Genomic DNA, 23,641 nt, shown 5'->3' on the forward strand with positions numbered 1-23,641 from the left:
AATGACAAAGAGGTGGACTGAGCTTAAATAGCAGGACAACCATGACCCATTTGTGAGCATGAGCTGTACTTCCAGCTGCTGCTGGGGACAGAGGGTGGGTCCCTGTTGCATTTATATTGCCTGGCGCTGCCAAGAATGAAACCAGTCACAATCTGCTTAGTACTTGTGGTGTTATGGTGCACCTGTGCAAATGCCTCAATTAGATTGCATAGGATCATAACCTTGTTGTATGTCTGTGCATGTAAGCCTTTGCAGAAGATCACTGATGCAATCTCTCTGCCTTGTGAACCAGATGACCCTCCTCCCTTCTCTGGGTGGCAGCTGGTAAGAGCATAGGTGTTTACTTCCTTTGAGCTCCTGCTCTGAAGAGCTGATGTGGAGCTGGAGCATCTACACGGGTGCATACCATGACTGCACTAAGAAAAACATCACAACAGTCAGAGCAATTCAGCAAAGCACTAAACAGTCTAGGAAGGCTGTGGAGCCACTTTCTTTGGAGATTTTCACAATACTCTTCATTTTTTTTTTAGGTGCAGGATACTTGGTTTATGGGATATTTGGGTTATGCCTTGGGAGAGGAAGAATTACCAGGCAAATCGACTATCTTCCTGTTTCAGCTATTTATATTGTTCATCTCTTTTTTTTTTTTGCATCATCGTGTCATAGGGGATATTGTAGTATCATGAGGCTCCCTTTAGCTTGCTCAGTATAACTTGTTTATTTTTTAAGTGATAATTTCCGGAACTTTGTATATAGTAAACTTTAAATGTAGCAGGCACTTTCCAGATTACACCCTGCAACGGGGTCACAGTGAATCTCTGAAGTGTGCTTCCACACTTTCTGTGTTGTGACACCGCAGTCCCTACGCTGACAGTAGGGTGCTGTTCATATTTACAATGCCTTGTTTCGAATTTAATCGCTGCAATATAGTGCTATGACGTTGTATATCTGGCGTAAGTTGCTGTTTTTTCAGGTTGTTAGTTTTCACGAGATTGCCCCCCCTGCTGGGCGCTTTGCTGTTTACATTTTGAATGCGATTTGCCTGCACGGAAGCATTTTGCCACTGTTGAGCGGCTAATCTGAAAAGCAGCCTAAACAAACAAACAGCACAACTGGTGTACATAGCGCCATCCAGAGTTATGTAGGCAACATGGACAGGTCCCTGCCGTCAAGGAATTTAGAATCCTAGAAAAACAACAAGGAAAATAACAGGAGGAGGAAAAGACTAGGATTAAGAGAAAATGATTGTCCATGTGTTGTGCAGGGTTATGGAGCTGTACGGCTGGGCCCCAGGGCTGTTGCGGATTTCTAATCAAGCCCCAACACTGTTCAAAAGCAATGGATATGGAAGCAGCGTTTCTGCAGGTTTCCTTCTTGTCAGGAATGGGGAATCTGCAGTAACGCTGCTTCCACACCTGCTGCTTCTGAACAGTGTCAGCACTTGCGTGGGAATCTGGGACAACTTCCTTGAACTAGTCTTAGAATAAAAACCCCTCTGATCTACCCGCATCTACTGGTGCAAAAGTGTGTATCCCTTCTCCTCTTCCCTCCCTCCCCTTCTGCTCTCCTTCTCTTTCTTTCTCTTTCCCTCTGTCTCTCCTTTCTTTTCTCATCTTCCCCCAGCCAGTGCTGGCTCGGGGGTGGGGTAAGGGGAGGCTGGGAAAGATGTTTGTAAAATACAAAATGTCAAAAAACATTTAATTTTTTTTAAAAGCCACAGTACCTTATTGAGGGCACTTAATATTCGTGTTGGATGCACCCTAAGCAACCCTATTTTATACAACATCCCATTTTGAATAGCACCCCTTTACTAAAGACATAGTCTTTGAATTGCTAATCCAGAATGTTTGTAATTCGTACTGTTTGTTTTTATACCAGCACTAACAACACAATGTGAGGCTGTTCTCACACACACTCTAATGCAAGTTATGGAAGCCCAGACTGGGTTAGCTGCATGTGAGAACAACTGGGAGTGGCAGGGCAGTGCCTGATCCTAGTGGGGCAGCAGTGCCTAGCTCACGTTTAAACGGAGTTAAGGGCTAAATCGTGTGTTCACTGGGGCTGAGTTCAGCCCCAGCGGACATCGAGATGGGCGCCTAGAGTGCCTGTTTCCTGGGGGAATCCCCCAATGCATCGCACATGTCATACAGTTGGCTGTGAGATATCCGGACACATCGTCCTGGCCTCCAGAGCTCCGCACTGCGCCCACCCAGCGTGGCAAGTCTGGGGGTGCAGTTCGTGCGCCCAGAAACATGTGATCGCTCATCTGGAGGGAAGGTGAGGTTAACCAGCCTTCCACCTACCCGCCCACCCACTGCCCCTCCCACCTGTTTGTGTGAGTGACCTCAGTGCCTCGTTCTGTGTGCCAAGCTGGGCTTTGGGTTTCTGCTCCTATAAACAGATTCTCCCTAGTCCACATGGCAAACCATTTTTGAAACAGAGGGGACTTTCAAAAGCAGCTGTAAGGCACAGGGGTCAAAGGGGGGGGAAAAAGGTGAATATCCTGCTGGGTCTGCCTAAGCAGCACTCTGGATCCCAGCCTATGTAAAGGCAATAAGTAAATTTAAAAATGATATTTCTAATGGGTTTTAAATGTTAAAAAAACCACCCCTTCTTGTTCTTTAAAGGCCTTCCAGAGGAAGTGTTTGAACAACTGGAGAACCTGAATTATCTGTACCTTGCAAATAATCAGGTAAGGGAAATGTGGCCGTTGTAGGAGCAAAAACACTGCAGATGTATAATAGAATGTTTGTGTTATGGGTCTGTAGTGTTGTGGCTAAGAAATAAAGCTGCAGTAGGTTTCATTGCAGGGTAGAGACAGTAATCACTTAATGGATCCATAGTGTTGTATTAATGTAAATGGATTGGAGAGGTTATATGGTAAATGCTTTCAGCCCTGTTCAGACATTACATTGTATGTGGGCAAAGGTGTCTGTACACATGTGCATCTTTTTGTGTGAATGACTGTGTATGCATTCATTTTAAAAGTGAACCTGGGTATAAGGCTCTTCAAATGGGGGATACAGATAGGAACTGTATTGCTGCATTGGACATAATGTGTACATGCTTTCAGCAGTACATGTGTGTACAGCATACATATATTGTAAATGCGTTAAATCTAACATGTGAAGTAAGAGCAACTGTTGCTTCTCTAGCCACAGTGCAGAAACGCAATTGTGACTTTGCCTGAGCTAATGCTCTAAACAATTTTGCTCCATAAGGTTTAACAAGTAGTATTGAGTTTTAGGATTAACCCCACTTTGCTTTAAAGATATTCATTGCTTTTAAGAGGAGATTTTACTACTGGTTTTCAAAGGAGTCATAATTTGGAGGATTTGGGCACTAGGATCAATCCAGTCAGTCTCATCATTTTCACTGATGTGGCCTCAACCAAAAAGTTATGGGTCATGTTCACATCTCTAGGATTTTAGCACAGTCTTCAGAAATAAGCATCCCCCAAACTGGCAGGTCCGGAAAATGACACGGTATGACATGGAGTTCCCTGGTCACAAACATTTCCCTTTTCATTTCAATGGAGGGAACAAAGTGGCTGCCTTAATTTAAATGAATGAGGAAGTCAATTTATGCAGAAACTTCCTGCACAGGTAAGAGCGGCAGCAAGACGTAAGTGGTACCTTAGCATAGTGAAAACATTACTAGTTATCTTCTATGAACTGTTGTCTGGATCATGTGGCTTGGTTGTGCAGCCATCTGTACTTAATGCAGAACCGATCCCATAATGCAGATGGGTGTCCTCAAAGTGGTGCTTTTGAAAAGGCAACCTAGCAGCACAACAATTGCATGTTGGGATAAAGGAAACACTAAAAAGTCTACCACCCCCCAAGTGCTTTAAATCTATTGGGCTTGTACCTCACATCTTCCTGGCTAGACTTCCACTCCTCCCTATTTCCCCCCATCCACATCTGTACTAGTGGCCATACCTGTGCAGGGATCAGGATTTACTGGTATGTAAAAGGGCCTGATTCAGTTTTGGAGCTCAGCTCTGTGCAACTCCAGGAAAGTTCCCATTTGCAGTTAGCTGCAAAGTAAGAACCTGGTTGTCCGTCTATATAAAGGTAAATTGCAGTAACTCCTCTGATGTTTCCAATAAAGTTGTTCTATAGTGGCTGAGGTGCAGTATCAAACCACATCTCCTCTTGTAACATCATGTGCTTTCCTCCCATTTACAGCCATTTTCCATGTAGCAGTTTTGGCAGTCAGCAGCAGCTCCATAAAAGAGGAATGCAAGCCAGGCTATGACTAATATTCCAGAACTTTTCTCTCTAGGTTTCCCCCTCTATGTGATAAAATATGTTGATGTTGTCCTTTCCTGATGCTGCTGCAGCAGAAGAAAACTCCATCCAAGTAATAAAAGCAAACGTTAATAAAAGTAAGAGTGAACATGGACATTCAAAAATAGCCTTTTGCTTTGCATATTCCAAACCAGGGCAAATATACTGAGAACCAGCCAGGGCTGGAGAACACAGTACGCAAAGGAGATACCAAGCTGTCAAGTCTACTTGATTTGTTTCCAATAGGCAGGCAGGAATAGGCTGGAGATGCTGAGCTATCAGGTAGCTGCCTTGCAACTTATGGATAATTAGAAGACCACAGATAAGATTATTAATTAATGTACGTACCACTGTTCAACAAAAAGTCCTCAAAGTGGTTATACAGAAAATAATAAGAACTTACAGCAATGGTTCCCCACCTGCAGTACTCCAGATGTTGCTGAACTACAACTCCCATCACCCCCAGCTACATTTTATTGTGGCTGGGGATGATGGGAGTTGTTGTTCAGTGACACTTGGAATACCACAGGTTGAAAACCCCAGACTTACAAGATGCACAGTGTTATGGAGGTGTAACACTCTGCCTCGGGACTGGTGCAGACTCCTGAGCAAGCCCCGGAACTGCTCTGAATGTGCAGCACTTCTGCCATTTTCCTCATTCACCACAATGGGGGAAACTGTGGTAGCACTGCTTGTACAGCCGCTCATTCAGAGGAGCATCAGGGCTTGCTTAGGAGTCCACAGTAGTCCTGAGGTGGAGCATTACGTCTCGGTAGCACTGCACATCATATATGCCCGGGAAGCTCAGTTTCGGCCCTCCTGCAGATGTTGGCCTACAACTCACATAATCCCTGGCTATTGGCCACTGTGGCTGGGGATTATGGGAGTTGTAGTCCAAAAACAGCTGGGGGGATCAAAGTTGAGCAGGCCTGATGTACACCAATAATAATATGATAGTTCCCTGTCCCCAAAGGGCTCACAATCTAAAAAGAAGCACAGGGGAGACACCCACGACAGCCACAGGATAACTTTGTGCTGGGGCTGAATAGGGACATAAAGTTTGAATGTCAAAATTGTAAGTGTTGCCTTAAAAAAAACATTTTTGAAATTTCTAAATGTTGATACATTTTAAAGAGAATACTGTATGGCTGCTTTTTCTACACTTCCATTGCAAACAGGATCCATTATTTAGGAATGTTGTAAAAATAACCATTTTAGGAGAACATGCACTCAGAATTTTGTAAGCAGCATCATATTAGAAGCATTTTCGCTATGAGGATATTTATTTTGTGGTATTTTGTTTTGTATAGTGCTAGCATGCAATTGGCACTAAAGAAATGTTGAATCGCAATCATAATTCTCCCATTACTTGCTTGCAGACAAGGGTGAAATTCATGAAGTGTACCCCTGGCTTTAAAATGTAGCGTGAGAAGCAGCCCTGAGAATCCATTTGGTCTATTTATTGCATGCTGCCTGAGGTTCTGGAATTAAAGTGGAGGGGGACCTTGTCATGTGCTCTGCCTTTCTCATGGGACTTTACCAGGAAAGGGCAGTGAGCTATTTCTGAAACGGATTATAAGCATAGCATAAAATGAATTTGCTCTCTGAATCCACTTCTTTCCATTATTAAAAAACAAAAAAATTCTCAATCTAAACAAAACCCTTTCCAGGCATATTGATGCAAAAGCTTCCTACAGTGATAACTTAATATACGAGTGAAATCCTCATTGCTGTGAGGGAGATCATTTGAGGTCCTGGGTTATGTTTCCTCCTTGAAGCAAATAACCAAATAATATTCTGTTACAAAGTCGACAATGGTGTGGGTTACGCATTCTGTCTCCTACAATGATATCCTCTTCTGGCATCATCTTTGTTTTTCAGCTCACGGCGGCTCCAAAATTCCTCCCAAGAACCTTAATCAGTGCAGATTTTGCAGCCAATAATCTCACTAAGATTTATGAGCTCACATTTGGACAGAAGCCAAACCTGAGGTAAAGAAAGGGGTTAACAAGGGGCAAGGGGGGGGCAAATGTATCATTGCTCTTGTGACAAATGAGAAGAGTAATTGTTTGGTAAAACCATTTGTGCCCCATAAATAATATTTGGAGGAAGATAATTTTTTTATCTTAGAAGAGATCCAAACCTGTTATAGAAATATGCATTCTGGAGGCTTCTTTTGAATGTCACTTGCTCAGAAGCAAACAACAAATGGATTGGAAACTATCTAGGACCATTATTCTATGATTAAGGAAGGTAATTCAGATCTGTGATCAATTGTTCAGGGGGCTCCAGCATCTGCCTTAGCTACACTCAAAAATTTGCTACAGAATACTTAAGTGGTGAGAATAATAAATATTATATAGATTCAAATATTATATAGTTCAAACATGCTGGTAGCTTAATTCCCTGATAAATAACCAAGAGTGTCTGCAGGTTGCAGGAGGTAGGGAGTGTTGTTGGCAAATCTTTCTGATGGGCCAAGTTCCAAGGAATCTTCAGAACCTCAGAGACCTGATCAGCAGCATAAGGAGGCTGGTGGTGGCCAGTGTGCAGCCACTGCCGCGGCCCCCTGGCCCAGCCCCCGCATCTGATGTCAGACTCAGGGCCTGGCTAACCATGCCACTGTGTCTGACGTCGGACGTGGGGGAGGTGGTCTTCCTCCCAAATGGGGCCGCACGGCCCCTTTTAGAAGGGAGATTGGCCCGCACGGCATTGAGCAGCATGGGCCGGAGTGACTTTCCCTGCTTTAAGGCAGGGAGAGCAATTCCAGCCATGCTGCCAATGCAGCGTGGGCTGATCTCTCTCCTAAATGGGGCCGCAAGGCCCCATTTGGGAGGGAGATTGATCAGCCCTGCTGCGTTGGCAGCAAGACCTGGAGTGGCTCTCCCTGCCTTTAAGGCAGGGAGAGTGACTCCGGTTGCGCTGCCAATGAAGCACGGCCGATTTCGGCTCCAAACAGGGCCATGTGGTCCCATTTGAGACCGAAATAACGCCCCCCCCGCATCTGACGTCAGACATGGGGTGTGTGTCTGGGGCCGCACTCGCAGCCCATCCTTGGTGCCGGCCTGGGTTCTTTGAACACGTTTGCCCAACGGTGGCTCTGCCCCTGGATCTGAAAGAGTAAACCAAATAGGCCAACAAGGAACAGCAAGTGGGGCTTTTTGTTAGAGAGCTTGGAGGGGAGACTTCTTTATCTACCCAGCTGCAGCAGAAGTGCACGGGTAAGGAGAGCACTGCTAATTAATATTGTCTAGAGGGAGATTATTTGAGTTAAAGTTCTAAATAAAATAGTGTATTTAAGAAATCCATCAGGGAGATATTAGAGTAAACCTACATGCTTAGCTGCTTGCTAGGTACAGGAAGTCAGGAAGGGAGAATGGTGAGAGAATGAAACCTGAGACTATCGGCCTAAGAAAGGGGAAGTAGAATAGAGAAAGCGTGGTCAGAGAGGGAATGTCCTTACTGGCTGTCTCTACTTGTAATGGCCCTAGTGGTCAATAGGATTGCTCGTGCTAAGAGTCGATGCCATCGGGAGATGCATCTCCAACACCCCTTCCCATCGTTTCGTGCAGTGATCCATGACTCCCATCTTCTCTCGAAGGATATGGAACTGGTGTCTTGGGAGCAGCTTGGTCAGCTCATCTGCTAACATGTCTTGAGTTGGGCAGGCCTTCAGCATAATTAGCCCGTTCTCTTGTGCCTCTCAAACATAATGGAGCTTTGTGTGTGCTTTGTTCAAGACATGGTCATTTCCATCAGAGAGAGTTGGATTGTCCTGGCATCTTGGTTGTCCTCAGACATCCCAGTTGGCTTTGCCTATCAATTCCAAGGTCTAATAGTAACTTGTGTAGCCATGTGGTTTCTTGAAATGCTTGGCCAGCTGATATATACTCTGCTTCTGTGGATTAAAGTGCAACAACTGAATGCTTCCAGCTAGTTCAACTGATGGCTCTGCCTCCACAGAAAAACAGGTCTCTGCTTGTGGACTTGCGATCAGTTCTGTCTTCAGCCCAATCTGTGTCCATGTATCCCACTAATCTGGGGTTGCTGCTTGCTGGTATCATAAGTTTGAAGTGCACTGTACCCTTCATGTATCTTTCCAGCCTTTTGACTATGGTCCTGTCATTCTTGGTTGGTGCACTTGCTCTTCTGCTCAGAATTCCCACTGCTGCAGCTATGTCTGGCCTCGTGACTGTTACTAAGTACAGAGGTTTCCCAATGGCTCTTCTAAAGACTGTTGTCTGGCAGTGCCTCACTGTCCTGATCTTACTTCAGGAAGTTTCTCTCCATTGGTGTACTGACCTCATTGGCGTCTGGCAGTTTCAGGCATTCTAGGAGATCTTTTATCTTATGTTTTTGGTTGAGAAGGTAACTTCTGTCCTCTTCTCTTTCAATCTGAATGTCAAGATAATAGGAAATGTTTCCTATAGGCTTGTGCCCGAAACGTTTCGGCAGCCATTGAAAAGGCCGCCGAAACGTTTCGGGTGTCGGGGCAGATTCGGTGATTCGGCGCCGGCGGGGGTAGGGCTTTAAGGGCGGGGGAGAGTGTACTCACCCCCCCCGCCGCGTTTCCCCCGCCGGCGCTCTCCGAATTTGAAGCCCCTCGGGGCGGCAGCGTTCCTCCTTGCCGCCCCGTTTGCCCCCTCGGCCGGAAGTGGCCGGAAGTTCCGAGCGCGCGTGCGCGCGCACGACGGGCGCACGCGCGCTTGGAACTTCCGGCCACTTCCGGCCGAGGGGGCAAACGGGGCGGCAAGGAGGAACGCTGCCGCCCCGAGGGGCTTCAAATTCGGAGAGCGCCGGCGGGGGAAACGCGGCGGGGGGGGTGAGTACACTCTCCCCCGCCCTTAAAGCCCTACCCCCGCCGGCGCCGATAAATATCGTGCACATCCCTAGTTTCCTAGTTATTTCACTTATACTTCTTTGTTTAGGTTCTCCACAATCTCCTGACTGTCTTGTTTCTTTTCATAGCAAATGATCAAGTCATCAACAAAAATCAACATGTAAGTCCATCTATCATCTTTGAATCTTTAGTATAGGCAGGGGTCAGCTTTTCCTTGCATGAGTCCCTCCATGAGTAATATCTAGTTCAGCTTCTCATTCCATGCTCTAGCAGCTTTCTTCAAGGCATATATGCTCTTCTGGAATTTGCACACAAGCTTTTCTTTTCCAGGTTCTTCAAATCATGGTGGCTGCTTCATGTAGATGTATTTCTCCATGCCAAAATGCAGTTTTCACATCTAGGTTAAAACTTCACTTGCATCTTTCTTGCTGCTGCTTGCTGCAGCATAGAAGAACAGGCCCTGCTGAGGGAGAACTAGTATGGTTTCTGCAAAGTGAGGTTTCTGCCTCACCAACCTTTTGGAGTTATTTGAGAGTGATCTGATTGACATAGTATACATGGACTTCCAAAAAGCTTTCAACAAGGTTCTTCATCAAAGACTCTTGAGAAAAGTTAGCAATCATGGGATAAGGGCACAAGTACATGTGTGGATTCGTAGCTGGTTGAAGGGCAGGAAACAGAGGGGTTTGGAGAGTTTTCACACTGGAGGGAAGTAGAAGTGGGGTCCCCCAGGGATCTGTACTGGGACTGGTGCTTTTTAATTTATTCATAAATGATCTAGAAGTTGGGGTAAGCAGCACGGTGGCCAAATCTGCAGATGACACCAAACTTTTTCGGATAGTGAAATCCAAAATAGATCGTGAGGAGCTCCAAAAGATCTCTCCAAACTAGGGGAGTGGGCAACAAAATGGCAAATACAGTTCAATGCTGGCATTGTTGGCATGACTTCACTATTAGGGTTGTGCGTTTTGTTTTGTTTTCTGTTTTGTTTTTGGCCTGAATCCGAAACACCCCCCATTTTGTTCTTTGTTCAAAATCAGCCAATCTGAAACATCCCAATTTTGTTCTTTGTTCGATATTGCAAAATCTGAATCCGAAACATTTTTGATTTTAAAAAATGGCCCCAGGGAAAAACTAGTGGGTGGGGATGGTAGTGCCCAATGAGTGGAAACTACCACCCAAATTTCAGAGGAATTGTGCAAAGGGCTGATTTTTGGTGAATTTTTGAAGTATAGGATTTTTCCCATAGGGAAGAATGGGGGTTTCAGCAAAAGTATAGCTTCATGTTGGGGGGAAAGGGGTGGCCCAGAACAGAGTAGGGTGGGTGGTAGTGCCCAGTGGGGGCAAGGAAGCTGCCAGAATTATTTCAAAGGAATTGGGCAGAGGGCTGATTTTTAAAGATGTAATGGAGTTTGCACATCTGTAAAGTTCTTCCCCATAGGGAATGATGGACCTCCATAATTCCTGCCCCATAACTGCACTTGGGGGGCACCAGGGTGGCCCAGAGCGAGTGGTGGTGTAGAGCACATAGGGTGACAACCACCCCCATGGGTTGAGTGTAGATTCAGATTCTCTGGTAGCATATGAGAGTGGATTCATGGTTTAACATTGAAAATCTCATATGCTACCAGAGAATCTGCACTAAGAACACCTCAGAAACAACAGAACCCAGCACCCCATGGGTTAGCAACCCATGGGGGTGGTTGGCACCCTATGTGCACTACACCACCACTCGCTCCCGGCCACCCCAGTGCCCCCCAGGTGGAGTTATGGGTCTGCTGAAACCTCCATTATTCCCAGGGGGGGACCTTAAAGAAGCGTAAACTTCAACAATTCCTAAGAAATCAGCCCTTTGCCCTATTCCTTTGGAATATGGGTTGTGGCAGGCACCCCTTGGGGCACTGCCACCAAGCCACTGTTTTGCCACTCAGGCCCCCTTTCTGCCCCAAATCTGCCCTGAATCTGCCCCAAAGACATGTCAACTTCAGAAATTCTTTAAAAATCAGCCCTTTCCCCAATTCCTTTGGAATCTGGGTGGCAGCAGGAACCCATTGGGGCACTACCACCTGAACCACTCTTCTGCCCCCAAAGCCCCCTTTCTTCCCCAAATAACATCAACATCATACATCAACAACAGTAGACTTTGGAAAAAATCAGGCAGATTTCCAAAGGTCATGAACATCCACATCCCCCCCGCTTGTCCGAAATGCAATTGATCTACACACAACAGTGTGAAACAACAACAATGAAATGCACACTGCCCCACTGGCCAATGAGGGTAAATGCACACTGCCCCACTAGCCAATGAGGGTAAAATTTACCCTTAAATTTGCTTAAAAGGAATAAGGAGGCAATTGCCAGCAGATCAGCCCATGCTTTCACTGGCCAATCTGCGGGCTGGAAGGGCTGAGAACTCAAACAGATGTCAAAACTCAAAATGGAGACTGAAGTAGAAAGACTTTTGTGATTGCAAAATGGAGTTCCAAAACAGCCAAAACAACAAAACATTTTGTGTCCGAAACAGAGACGTTTTGTTTTGGTTACAAAATTTTATGTTTTGAGCATTGGGTGTTTTGTTTTGGCTACAAAACAGCTGAAATGGCCTGTTTTGTGCACAAAACATTTGTATCCGAAACGAAACGCACATCCCTATTCACTATGTCTGAATCTTCTATTCCACATATTTTCGTATTGTTTATGCAAATATCCCTTTGCAACATTTGCTTTCTTATTAACGCAATCAGTCTCAAACAATCCACTTTCTCCTAAAGAACCTCTCATCAACAACTCCTTTTTGATGTAACAGTGATCATTCTTGAATTTTACTTCATAACTTTTGCACATGGCATATTTGACTGAACTTAAAGTATAGGGACATAAAGAGCTTCCTCAGTTCTCAAGGTTATGCTCCTTCCCTTTGGCAGCTTGCATCTGATGTTTGCTTTCCCTCTGCAATGATCTTTCTGCCATATGCCAGGCTTATTGGGGCTTTATAATTCAAGTCCAACTCACTAAACAGTTCCTTGTCTTTAATGAGATTTGCAGTTGTGCCACAGTCACTTTGCAGTTACTTTCAACATCACTTTCAGAAGGTTCAAGAATTTCAAATATTTCTGAGTTTGTTCCATACCCTCTCTCTCCTCTTTTCTTTGAATCCCTGTCAGGCCTGCTTTTCTGGTTTGGAGAGATTCTGGGAGATGAGTCATCCCTCCTGGAATTTCTTTCAGCAGCCCTGCTGTGGCCAAGGCCTTTGTCCTGAGGACAATTCACTTGCAAATGGCCTGGGCGCTTTCCAGATTACTTGCTGTTCCACGGTAGTTTACTTCAGCCTGGCAGGATAGTTTGAGAATAGTTTTGAAAATGTAAATAGAGGTTGTTGTGCAAAGCCACCAGCAGGGGGAGCAGTTTTTTCTAGCTTGCTGGACCGCCCTGCAATGGGAAAATGCAGCTTTTGTTTTTTTAACAACATTGTAGGACTGTAATGCAGAAATAAAACCTGAAAGAAGGCATCAGAAATGTGAATGGCACCTTACTAACAGTGCAGGGACTGTGGTGTAGAAACACAGGCAGTACGGAAGGACACTTAACAGACATGTAGTGACACTTTTGCAGTGTCCAATCTGGAAAGCACCCTGGTTTCCTACACAGCCAGCATACCTTGCTCTTTGGTTTGAAATGCTGTAACCTGACTCTTTTGGTCAGAGACTTCACTAGAGGCTGCATCTTCTGATCTCATATCAAAATCCTGAAATCTAGAAATCACAAATACTAAATAAATCTTCTCTTTTGATTCCAAAGCAAAACACATCACTTGAAATCTCTCAGACAGACTATTCAAAATATCGAATGCATAATATTCTTGCATGCTGAAGGTTCCAAGTTTCCTCCCTGGCATCTCCAAGATAGGTCTGACTCCTGCTTGCAAACTTAGAGAAGCCACTGCCAGTCTATGCAGACACTACTACTGCTGCTGCTGCTGCTGCTGCTACTACGAATATGTTTATACTGTGCTAGATAGACCAGTGGTCTGACTTGGTATATGGTAGCTGCCTAGCTTCCTAAATCTAACAATTGCTTCATCTGGGAGCCTTACATTTACTTGTGCACATCTCTTTGCAATGTCTAGGATTTGATTAACATGCTGTGTTAAATTCTGTCCTTCTATGAGTTTCACATTATACAGTCTGACAATCAGATCAAAGCTAGTATTAGTTGTCTTTCTAGCATACAGGCATTTTAAAGTCTCCCAAGCTTCCTTAGCTACCCTGGTATTTCTCAAATGTACAATGATTGGGTCACTCACATGCAAGCAGATGAGTCCGTAGACTTTTCTATTTTTAGCATCCCACATTGCTTGTTCTCCAACTGCTTCAGGTCTGTCCTCCAGCAAAATATTTTCCAGCTCCGTGCTCATCAGATAGGATTCCACCCTAAATGTCCAGGTCTCATAGTTAAATCCATTCAGCCTTGGGATTACTGGCTGTCCCTGTGCTGCTATCTCCATGCGGAAACAGCTCCCTGCCTTTTTATTTGGAACTCCTTTCCAATCAAGCAGGCTTTCCACTTACTTACTGGGTCTTACAATCAGTGAGACCTGGTTCCTGAGAGTGCACGGGGAGAGCGGGCTAAGGGAGCCCTCCACACGAGTGGGGAGGGAGCCCTGGGTGGCCGGATTGGCCGCCCACATGATTGCCGGCTCCGTGACGGAGGCGGTAGGGGGAGCTTGGGCCTGTGCGGCCCCCGGAAGCTCCAGTATGCCCTGCACGAGTGCTTTTTGCCTCCCCTCTGGGGGTCTACTCATGAGTAGCCATGGCACAGAGCCGCACCATGGCTACTCACGATCAAGCAGCCTGGGTTTGCGGAGCGCTTGCTCCTCAAACCCAGGCTAAGGGGAGGGCTACTAAAGCGGGCTAGCTGTTCATAAACCACCAGGCTCACCTGCAAGCCCGGTGGTTTACACGATCAGGCAAAATCGGGCTGGGCTCCCCTAGCCCGGTTTTGCCTTATCGTGAGAATAGCCCCTTTGTCTGCTTTCCCTGGGCTTTGTTTGCCTTTGGGTGCTTTCTCTGGGTTCACTGGGCCCATAACCCGGTTAGAGAGCTTAGAGGGGAGATTTCTTTATCTATCACAGCTGCAGCAGAAGTGCACAGGTAAGAAGAGCACTGCTCATTAATATTGTCTGGAGACACGAAGTTAAAATTCTAAATAAAGTAGTTTATTTAGGAAATCCATCAGGAATATATTAAATTAAGCTTACATGCTTAGCTGTAGGGGTGTGTACGGAACTGTCTGGCCTAGTTCAGTTCAAGGCAGGACCGGCCTTGAACAGAACCAGGCCAGTTTGGTCTGGCCCCCATCGATCCCCGCCCCGTTCCCGGACCGGTCTGCGAACTTTAAAAAAAAATTTTTTTTCCCCTAAATGCCCAAATGCATCTTGCGCAAATGCCCTCTGCGAGGCAATGGCCTGCACTACTACTACTGCCAACATTTATAATATGTACAGATATATTTATATTATAAAGAAGTTTACATAGCAAAGGGGAAGAATTTGACAAAGAATCTCAAAAAATAAATAAAAAATTCCCTTTTTATGCATCCTCTTTACAACAAATATTTATATACCACTTTTCAACAAAAGTTCCCAAAGCGGTTTGCATAAATATAAATAAATAAAATGGCTCCCTGTGCCCAAAGGGCTCACAATCTAAAAAAGAAACATAAGACAGCCACCAGCAACAGCCACTGGAGGGTCAGTTGCTCTCCCCCTGCGAGAATATCCACTTTTTAAAGGTGCCTCTTTTCTCAGTTAGCAGGGGACATGCACACTGAATAGTTTTCTTGTGAAAAGAGAAACAAAGGAAAATATTCTTCCTGTCCTTCCTATTGTCTCCACTGTGAAGCTGCAGTTCTGGCCCTCCCATGGACTCCCATGAAGGAGCCAAGATATGGGCCAGTGGGAGTGTGTTGTTGCGGCACATCATGAGAGAAATGCCGTCCAACACTTCTGCTGCTTTCCCCATGAGGGAGCAGTGCTTGAATTATAGCTTGATGAAACCCGCAACAAGCCCCAACTCCAACTTTTTTTTTTTTTTTGCCAAAGCATGGCCTTCCTGCAGCTTTCTAAAAACAGTAGCTATGGGGACCAGCACTGAAGGTAAAAGGAGCAGACCCCATTTGCCCCTCTGTAATTTGAACTTTACTGGGAAAGAGATTAAAGAGCTCTTTGCTGGTTTTTTGACTCTTGCGGGAGTGAGCCAGATGTTGCTGGCTCTTCAGCACTTGTTTAATTCAAAATATGGCCTGAATAAATATTGTATGTTGTTGGCCAGAAGTCTGACAATGTAGTCCTGTGCATGTTTACTTGGCAGTAAGCCTCACTGTGTTCAAGCAGACTTACTCTCAGGCAAGTGGGATAGGATTGGTGCCTAAGACCATAGGACCATACACATAATCTCTACCTAGCAAGAAGTCGGCGCACTAACATGCCCAGCACTTTGCCCTCCAAGAGCCAAACTCTTGGGATGCTTGTTTGATACATTGCCCATGAAAGTTGTCGCCCATTTCCACTCACCTCCTTTCTTCTCTCCGCCTTTTGCTGCAGGCAAAATGAGCCAAGCAGGTGCTCTAATTGCACAAACAGGACTCTTTCTCCAGGCCAGCTAGGGCTGCACAGCTTAATCCCTTCAGCCTGTTGTTGGATTACAACTCCCATCACGCCTGACTATTGGCCAGTGGCCACTGTGGCTGGGACGGATAGGAGCTGGAGGCCAACAGCTGGAGGGGTGATGTTGTGCAGCTCTGGTCTGGCCAAACCCCCTCAAGAACTCTGTCAGGCCAGCTAGGCTGAGAGAAAGAAATGTGACTTTCCCTAGACTACTCAAGTGAGTTTCATGGCTAAGCAGCATTTTGAATCACTGTTCCCCACATCCAGAATCAACATTCTAGCCACTTCACCATCCATGCTAGCTCTCCATGCTACCGAAAAGGAACAGAATGTGTGCTCCAAAGGTTCTACCCTCAAATCCTGAGAGCACTCTTCCTTTGAGAATGCCGAACCGAAGGGTCCAATGACTGCACTCCTCATTTTGAGTGTTTGCTCCGAGATTTTCCTGGCATGAAGTGTGAGCTTTTCAAAAAGATTGCATGAAAACAGCAAGCATGAAACAGTGTCAAGTCTATATTCTTTTGAATCAAAGGATGGCCTGCCTTGAGCTGTCAATGGCAGCGGATTGGAAGAAACAAGACAGAGAATTATGGGCCTTTTGTCTTGTTTCTCCCAACATACAGCCATTGTCGACAGGCCATCCTTTGATTCAAATTGATATATTCATGGCCAAAGGAGGTGCAACAGGAGCTTTGTGTTTAAACACAGAACTTCTTCAATCAAATATGAAGGGGTGTGGTGGGGGAGGTTTTAACAGAGAAAAGGTGAAAGGGTGAGGGAAATCCTTCCTTCAGTGGTGGCTTGCTTCACTGCAGTTCCTATTTGCAAGTACCTTTCTCTTGTTCTAAGCCCCAATACAGGAAGTGACAGCTGGGCAAAAAGCCCATAGGGAAAGGGGCTGCAGGTAGGTAACCTGCAGGTGTGGGGAGGGTTAGCAGCAGGGGCATAGCAAGGCTGGAGTGGGCCCAGAGACAAGATTTTAAAATCCCCCCCCTCACTGAAGCTCAGCTCATGAAGTAAAGAAATCTTAAATGAGGCTGAATAGTGGTAACAAAAAGCATTGTAAAATATCTCTCTCTCTCTCTCTCTCTCTCTCTCTCTCTCCCATGTGCCACAATAGAACATCATCCTAAATTATTTTTTAAAAGGTTTTGTAAATTGTGGACGATGCAAGTCATTTAATGGTACTAGAGAAAGACATGCTGTTCTGGTAGCTCCAGGTCTTCACATTCACATCAGTTTCGAAGGATGAATACAACTGAAGGAAGCCAGGGCAGATGCATGGCTTGGGGGGGGGGGGTTCCAGTCATGTGACTTGCCTCTGGGGAGGCCAAGTCACTGGGCCCCCAGACAACTGTCTCTCCTTGCCCTATTATAGTTACACCCCTGGTTAGCAGCACCTGCACTCCTTACCCATTCACCCCTTTCCCTTGACCTTACCTCCCTCTTTGTATGAGGTTAATGCAATCCTGTGTTTAAACCCACAGAACTTCCACAGTCATATCCAATTTGGCACTCATTCACACTGTTAAATCTACCATGTGAAGTTATTAGGTGTTACAATTACTCTACTGTTAATGAGGAGTCACTATATATTAGCTACAATGATTAGTCAAGTTCTATATAAATGTATATTTATGGAGTCCCCAAAGGCCCCCGCCCCCATAAGTTATATAGAATGCTTTGAAACTTCTGTGTGAAATTTCCCCCTCATGCAATTCAATAGTAAAGAGAGCATCTTAGGGTTCTTTGGATTGGGGAAGTTCAGACTCATTCCCAGACTAACTGAGAGTTCCCCACATGGTCCAGAATGAGTGAAGGGTTGTGCATTACCAAGGGCTTCTTACTGGTTTGTTTCATGAAATGATGTGCATAGATATACAACTCTTTACAAATTAGCATGAGGGGAATTATTTGGTATGAACCACTCAGTCTATTTTTTCTGTTTGTTAAAAAAAAATAAATTGTGAAATTAAAAAAATCCAGGTTTGGTTACTCTCTGAGAAATGACACAAAGCTAGCTCCTAACATAAAAAATGGAGCTCAGATATTCCTGCTTTTCAGACAAGCTTAGAGCTCATTTTCAGAACTTAATAAACGGAGCAGTCCAGTCTGCACATATCCCCCGAGATGGGGCCCGGTCTCCTGCTCGGAAGTAGAAGGTCTTGTAAGAGAATTTTAAAAAGACAGAGCCCCTGAAATTGATTGTATTACTATAGAGGTGATTCTGTCTAACTTAGACTGGTGGGTTCCAGTTTTAGCCTCACTGTTCACGTATATCGATAATATGGCAAAAATTCCACCCTATTGGGGAGTGGAGATAATAGTCCCAATATATAAAAAAGGTAGACGGAGTGGTCCTGCAAATTATAGGCCTATAAGTCTCCTGAGTGTGATATGCTAAACACTTAGCGATTAAGATGGTGGACTGGATTGAGGATAAGAACATTCTTGCAATTGAACAGGCTGGCTTCCGAGCAGTTCGCTCTACTATGGAACATGCTCTGACCCTCCATTATCTTTTTGAAAAATATACGGCTAATTCGGGTGCTGCACTTTATACTGCATTCATAGACCTGAAAATGGCATTTGATTCCATCTCTAGAGACAGGCTCTGTTAAAAACCAATAGATTTGGAAATTGATAAGAGATTACTACTATTAATTTATAAGCTATATAAGAAGTCCCAATTGCAAGTCTGTTGTCATCAGTATGGTTATTTATCGTCAGATGTTCCAACTAGTGGAGGAGTAAGGCAGGGTTGCATTTTGGCACCTACTTTATTTAACATCTATATCAACTCAGTGGTGAGCTGTTTATCCAACATCTCTATGCACACACCAAGATTGGCACAGAAACATATTGCAGCCCTGCTGTATGCAGACGATAAGATCCTTTTATCCCAGATACCCATAGGACTACATCGAGCATTGGTACAATTAAGTTTATTTTGTAATAGAGAGATGATAGAGGTAAACCACCAAAAGACAAAAGTTTTGGTGTTTGCTAAACGGCCGAAGAGATATACTTGGCACATAACGGGAATACAATTGAACAAGTTCAATCTTATAAATACTTAGGCATTGTATTCCATTCATCTGGCTCCCGTATTGTATATCAAAAACATATTATTCAGAGCGCCCAATTATCAATGAATCAAATCAAATCATTTCATTTATCACGGGGAGCTTCGTACATCCCTGTTGCAATAAAACTACTATTGGCCAAAGTGTATCCTCAGATTATGTATGGTGCACAATTGGGCCCATTTAGTAATTTTGCTCTGCTAGAAACATTTCAAACTAAGTTCATAAGAACTATATTACAGCTGCTGTGCTGTGTCCCAAATACTGTTATTAGAAGGGAGGTGGGTCTGGTTAGATTCGAATCATGTTATTGGAGATCTGTTATACTTTACTGGTTAAAATTGGTATTCACAAAAGTCGGCTTAGTACATTTAATTTTAGAAGACTCTTTAAAATCCAAATGGAGATTGGCAATTACAAAAAAATTACTATTATACGGATTCTCTCAAGATGATCTTATTAGATTAGGTTTCGACCAGGCTAGAAGAACAATTGTGCAACGCATCCATGACGTGGAGCTGCAGATGGAACATGCAAAGCTATCAAGTAACATTTACATAGGAAGTCAGAGCATTGAGCTCAAGCCTGCTACATATTTAAGTAGCATCCTAATTCCAAAGTTTAGACGAGCTTCAACACTTGCCTGTGTAAATGCTCTCCCAACAGCTGTGCTCCATGGGAGATTCCAGGGTATACCATATGCATCAAGATTATGCCCTTGTATCTGGTAATGTTGAAACAACTGCTCATGTTCTTCTGTATTGTGATTATTACAGACATAAGATGCCAACTAATTGCCCCACTTTTGATTAGTTTTCTGAGTCGTGGAGATGATTTTTATTTAAATTATTTGCTCACTAATCCTAATCCGGATGTTATTCATATTGTGGCCGAATGTTGTTATATAATATGCCAAATGCGTAGAAATGTAGTCTGATTTTATATTATTATTATTTTCTTATTTGTTTTATATTGTTGTATTGCTGGTCTACGACTGAAATAAAGTTTTACTTGCTTACTTACATATCCCAATCTAGACTGTTTTTCTTTTGGTTAGGTCAGTGTACCTTCACAATAATAAACTTGAAGATGCTGGCTTGCCTGAGAGCATGTTCAATGGTTCTGACAATGTGGAGGTTTTGATCATGTCCAGCAATTTCTTAAAATATGTTCCAAAGAATCTGCCACTAGCACTATATAAACTGCATCTAAAGGTAAGGGCATCAATTTTACAAGTTCTTTCCCTTTAGTTGTATCTCCTGTGTCAGAAGCTGAGGTTATGCAGAGCTGATGATGCTTTTGGCTCCACTATTCTTGTTTGAATTAATTTATTTATAGTATTTGTAAGTTGGACTCTTTGTTCAAAGGCACCCAGACAACATTAAACTATTAAAACTACAAATGCAATTCATAAGAACACTATAATCCAGTAAATAGGATAGAATTCAATAACAATGTTGGCAGCTGCAGTAACACTGCCAGGTGATAAAATCATAAAACAAATCCAAACAGTGCCTTCCACTCAATTGCTAGCTTTTTAACCCTCATTTGGATTTGGAGATAGATTTCCACCATTGTAGCTGAAATGCTTAGAACTGAGCTGTTGAAGTATGGCTCCTCATTAGTGTGGGGTTTGAAGTATTCATTTTTCTTAGCTGAGAACTCACATCCTCAATGAGTCATGCAGTCACACAGGGCACCATGCATGGGATGTGGGGGTCACCGCTGCAATCCCCTGGAGTGAAATGTTAAATTATTGTGGGTTCTGTGGTCTGAAAAAGTGTGTGTGGGGAGGGGCTCCTACATTTCCATTGGGACTACTCAGGAGTAGGAAGTTCTGATTGGTTGGTTAAGTGCTGTCAAGTCGGTGTAAACTCTTAGCAACCACATAGATAGATTATCTCCAGGATGATCTGTCTTCAACTTGGCCTTTAAGGTCTCTCAGTGGTGCATTCATTGCTGTCATAATTGAGTTTACACTTGAGGAAGTCCCACTTGTGTAAAAAAAACCATGACTCCAGATGAGGGTTAAAAAGCCCAGGACCACAGTGCACCTGGATGCCAAATGTTGTTTCCCTCTCATGAGTATCCTTCTCCTTATCTTTTCCTCCACTTTCCCCCAACCACCAAGACACAGCAGCAACAGCCAATGCTTTATTTCAGGCATGTGTGTGCACAGCGCACGCGCACGCACGCACGCGCACACACACACACACACACTCATCTCCACCTTCTCCTTCTTGGTGGTGGCAGAAGTTGCCACTGCATGCTGCATGTGCCCTCCTCCACATCTCCTGCATACACCACTGGCCTGATTATGAGAAGGAGGAAGCAGAATTCACAGTCATCAACACATAAGCACATAAGGAAGGAGGTGAAGGAAGGTGTGTGCATGCCCCATGGGATTTGGCTAAGGCAGTGGCAAAGAGGAGGAGGAGGAGGCCAGAAGGAGGAGACAATTTCTCATATGGCGAGAGACAGCAAAGAAAGGTGGCAGGGTGTGCAGGAGGCATCTTGCTATCCCATTGGTACCTCAATAATCTGCTGTCAATAATCTCACTTTGCCTCATGGAAAGACTAGCCTGGACAGTGCTCATGGAGGGATGGCACAACCACACAGATATTTCAAGCCACCATGTTTTTAGAGATGGCAATTACCCTTCAGTACAGTATGGTTGAGAGAAACCAACGAAGCACAGAGGTATGTCCTATGATTCCTTGTGATGACACAAAGGATACAGAAGAAGAACCCTCAGACCACATGCAGTGACTAGAGAGGCACCCCAGGCAAACCCTTGCAAAGTGGTAGAAGATGCTGTGGATCAAAGTTTGGCTTGCGCACTATTTTAATGGTGGCTGCTGTGTGCAAGCCAAGAGTTGTATCTCAGAATCCCCTGTAATGAGTCAAGGTTGGGATCCTGGGTCTTGAGCTCGCCCGGGCTGTGTAGGGAGATATTTTTGCTGGCAGAGATAAATTTAAAAATGATTTCTTAAATGTTTGTACTAATTGGTCAGTTCTCAAGAAAACCAATTGTTTATTATTTAACGATATAATATAAGGGGGGTTATATCACAATATATAAGGTAATGAAAAGAGTTCTTATTTTTATAATGGCTCAATCGAAGACATGTGCCAGTGTATTTTTAAACAGATCTAGATGATGTAATAGATCATGGATTCCCAACTCTCTCTCTCTCTCCTGTCTCAAATCTTCCGTTCAAGTGCCAGAGGGAGAGAGAGAGGGAGAACATATACTCACATACACAAATTTAAATGTTACTGTTATGAGACTGGCTACCCCGCTCACTGGCTTACATCCAGACTAAGTTACTCTTGTGCACTCCCATTGAGATTAACGGGACAAGCCAGTCAATCAGGCAGGCTAAGGGGGAGAGTATGCTGAGCTTCAGTATACAGCCAGCCAATCAGGAGCAGCAAATGAAGGTGTCGCCTTCCTCCCTCTCCTTATGCAGCAGATACATTGATGGGGACTAATTGGCTTCAAGCCAGCAGTCCTCAGATAGGAAACAAATAGCACAACTGCAGTGTCGGAAGGCAGGAAGGCACTGAGTGTACCCCCTGGAAAATTTCCTCTAGGGCAGGGGTGGGCAAAGGGCCGTTTGCCCACCCCTGCCCTAGGGGTACTAGTAAACCCTGCTGGGAACCCCTGCAATAGATTGTAGTCCATTGTTTGTGGCTTTTCCTAGTTTTTAAATTCTTTTTGCAAACACATTTGTAATGGCCAATGGTTAAAAAAACAATAAACTGAACCAATATTTTTCAAGTTCCAGTGGTGGCAACCTTGACAGCCTGAGGTCCGAGGTAAGGAAGAACTGAAATAAATCTTAAAATACATAGGTTATTAAAGGGCAAGCAGTAATTTAGTTCACACCTTCCCTTCTTTTGTTCCTGATAAGCAGGCAAAGCTGTGAGTCATCAATTTCTGCCTTTCCGCTCCTCCCCTCTTTTCTTCATGTGCTAACCAGGTGCCTGATTAGATTTAGGGAGAGTGTTTGGGCTATAAGCGTGTGGATTTTTAAACAGTGAGACATGGAGCACTGAAGTTGATGTCTGTACGTCAAAACGTTTGCTCTTTGCTTGCAGCTTTTATATATTTTTTCTTTTAAGTTATGCAATAAAAAGGACTGGAGAGAAGAACTTGGTGTAGACCCATCATGTGTATTGCATCGCCAGTATATCAGCCTTGACAAAGCTAAACTGCAGAGTTGCCACACTAGTCTACCACCCTACAATACAGAAAGCAGCAATGTTAGGAGGGAGCACACCATATACCAGTACGCTCAAGAAACAAAGCACAAATGGTAGCAGGGAGAACTTGAGGCATTAGCCTTGACCTGTCTGAAAGATAAACATCTCGAGTTTTTTACTTGGGGGGGCCCATGGTTTTAGAATGAAGGGGCTCATGTCCTGCTTCCTGTGGTTGTTCCAACAGAATAACAAATTGGAAAAGATTCCCAAAGGAGCCTTCAGTGAACTCTCAGGACTTCGCGAGCTGTATTTGCAGAACAACAAATTGACAAATGAGGGCATGGACAATGAAACCTTCTGGTGAGCATGTTGCTATCCTTTAATGCAGGGCTGCACAACCTTGGCCCTCCAGCTGTTGTTGGACATACATTTTTGAGTTATTATCTGGGTCAGTAGGTCATTGACCTACTGACCCAGATAATAATTCAAAATTTATTAAAAATTGCCTGATTGCCAATTGTTTTGTGAGTTGGGTGGTAGGTAAGTAGG

The 23,641-nt window shown here is 44.3% G+C and overlaps 1 protein-coding gene across 6 annotated transcripts in view; it reads left to right on the forward strand.

Annotated features, from left to right (window-relative positions):
- PODN (podocan) overlaps window positions 1–23,641 on the forward strand; it is a 47,351-nt gene that overhangs the window by 7,344 nt on the left and 16,366 nt on the right. For all 6 annotated transcript variants that reach the window (XR_008306704.1, XM_053248392.1, XM_053248390.1 and 3 more), the window contains 4 exons: window positions 2,628–2,692; window positions 6,174–6,283; window positions 19,940–20,096; window positions 23,337–23,452. Coding sequence is in view for 5 of the 6 variants with exons in the window: in XM_053248392.1 (XP_053104367.1) it covers window positions 2,628–2,692; window positions 6,174–6,283; window positions 19,940–20,096; window positions 23,337–23,452 (448 nt within the window). In the remaining variant the exon portion in view is untranslated. The remainder of the gene's footprint in view (window positions 1–2,627; window positions 2,693–6,173; window positions 6,284–19,939; window positions 20,097–23,336; window positions 23,453–23,641) is intronic.

This window comes from Hemicordylus capensis, chromosome 4, assembly GCF_027244095.1.
Source record: "Hemicordylus capensis ecotype Gifberg chromosome 4, rHemCap1.1.pri, whole genome shotgun sequence".
NCBI classification, from domain to species: Eukaryota; Metazoa; Chordata; class Lepidosauria; order Squamata; family Cordylidae; genus Hemicordylus; species Hemicordylus capensis.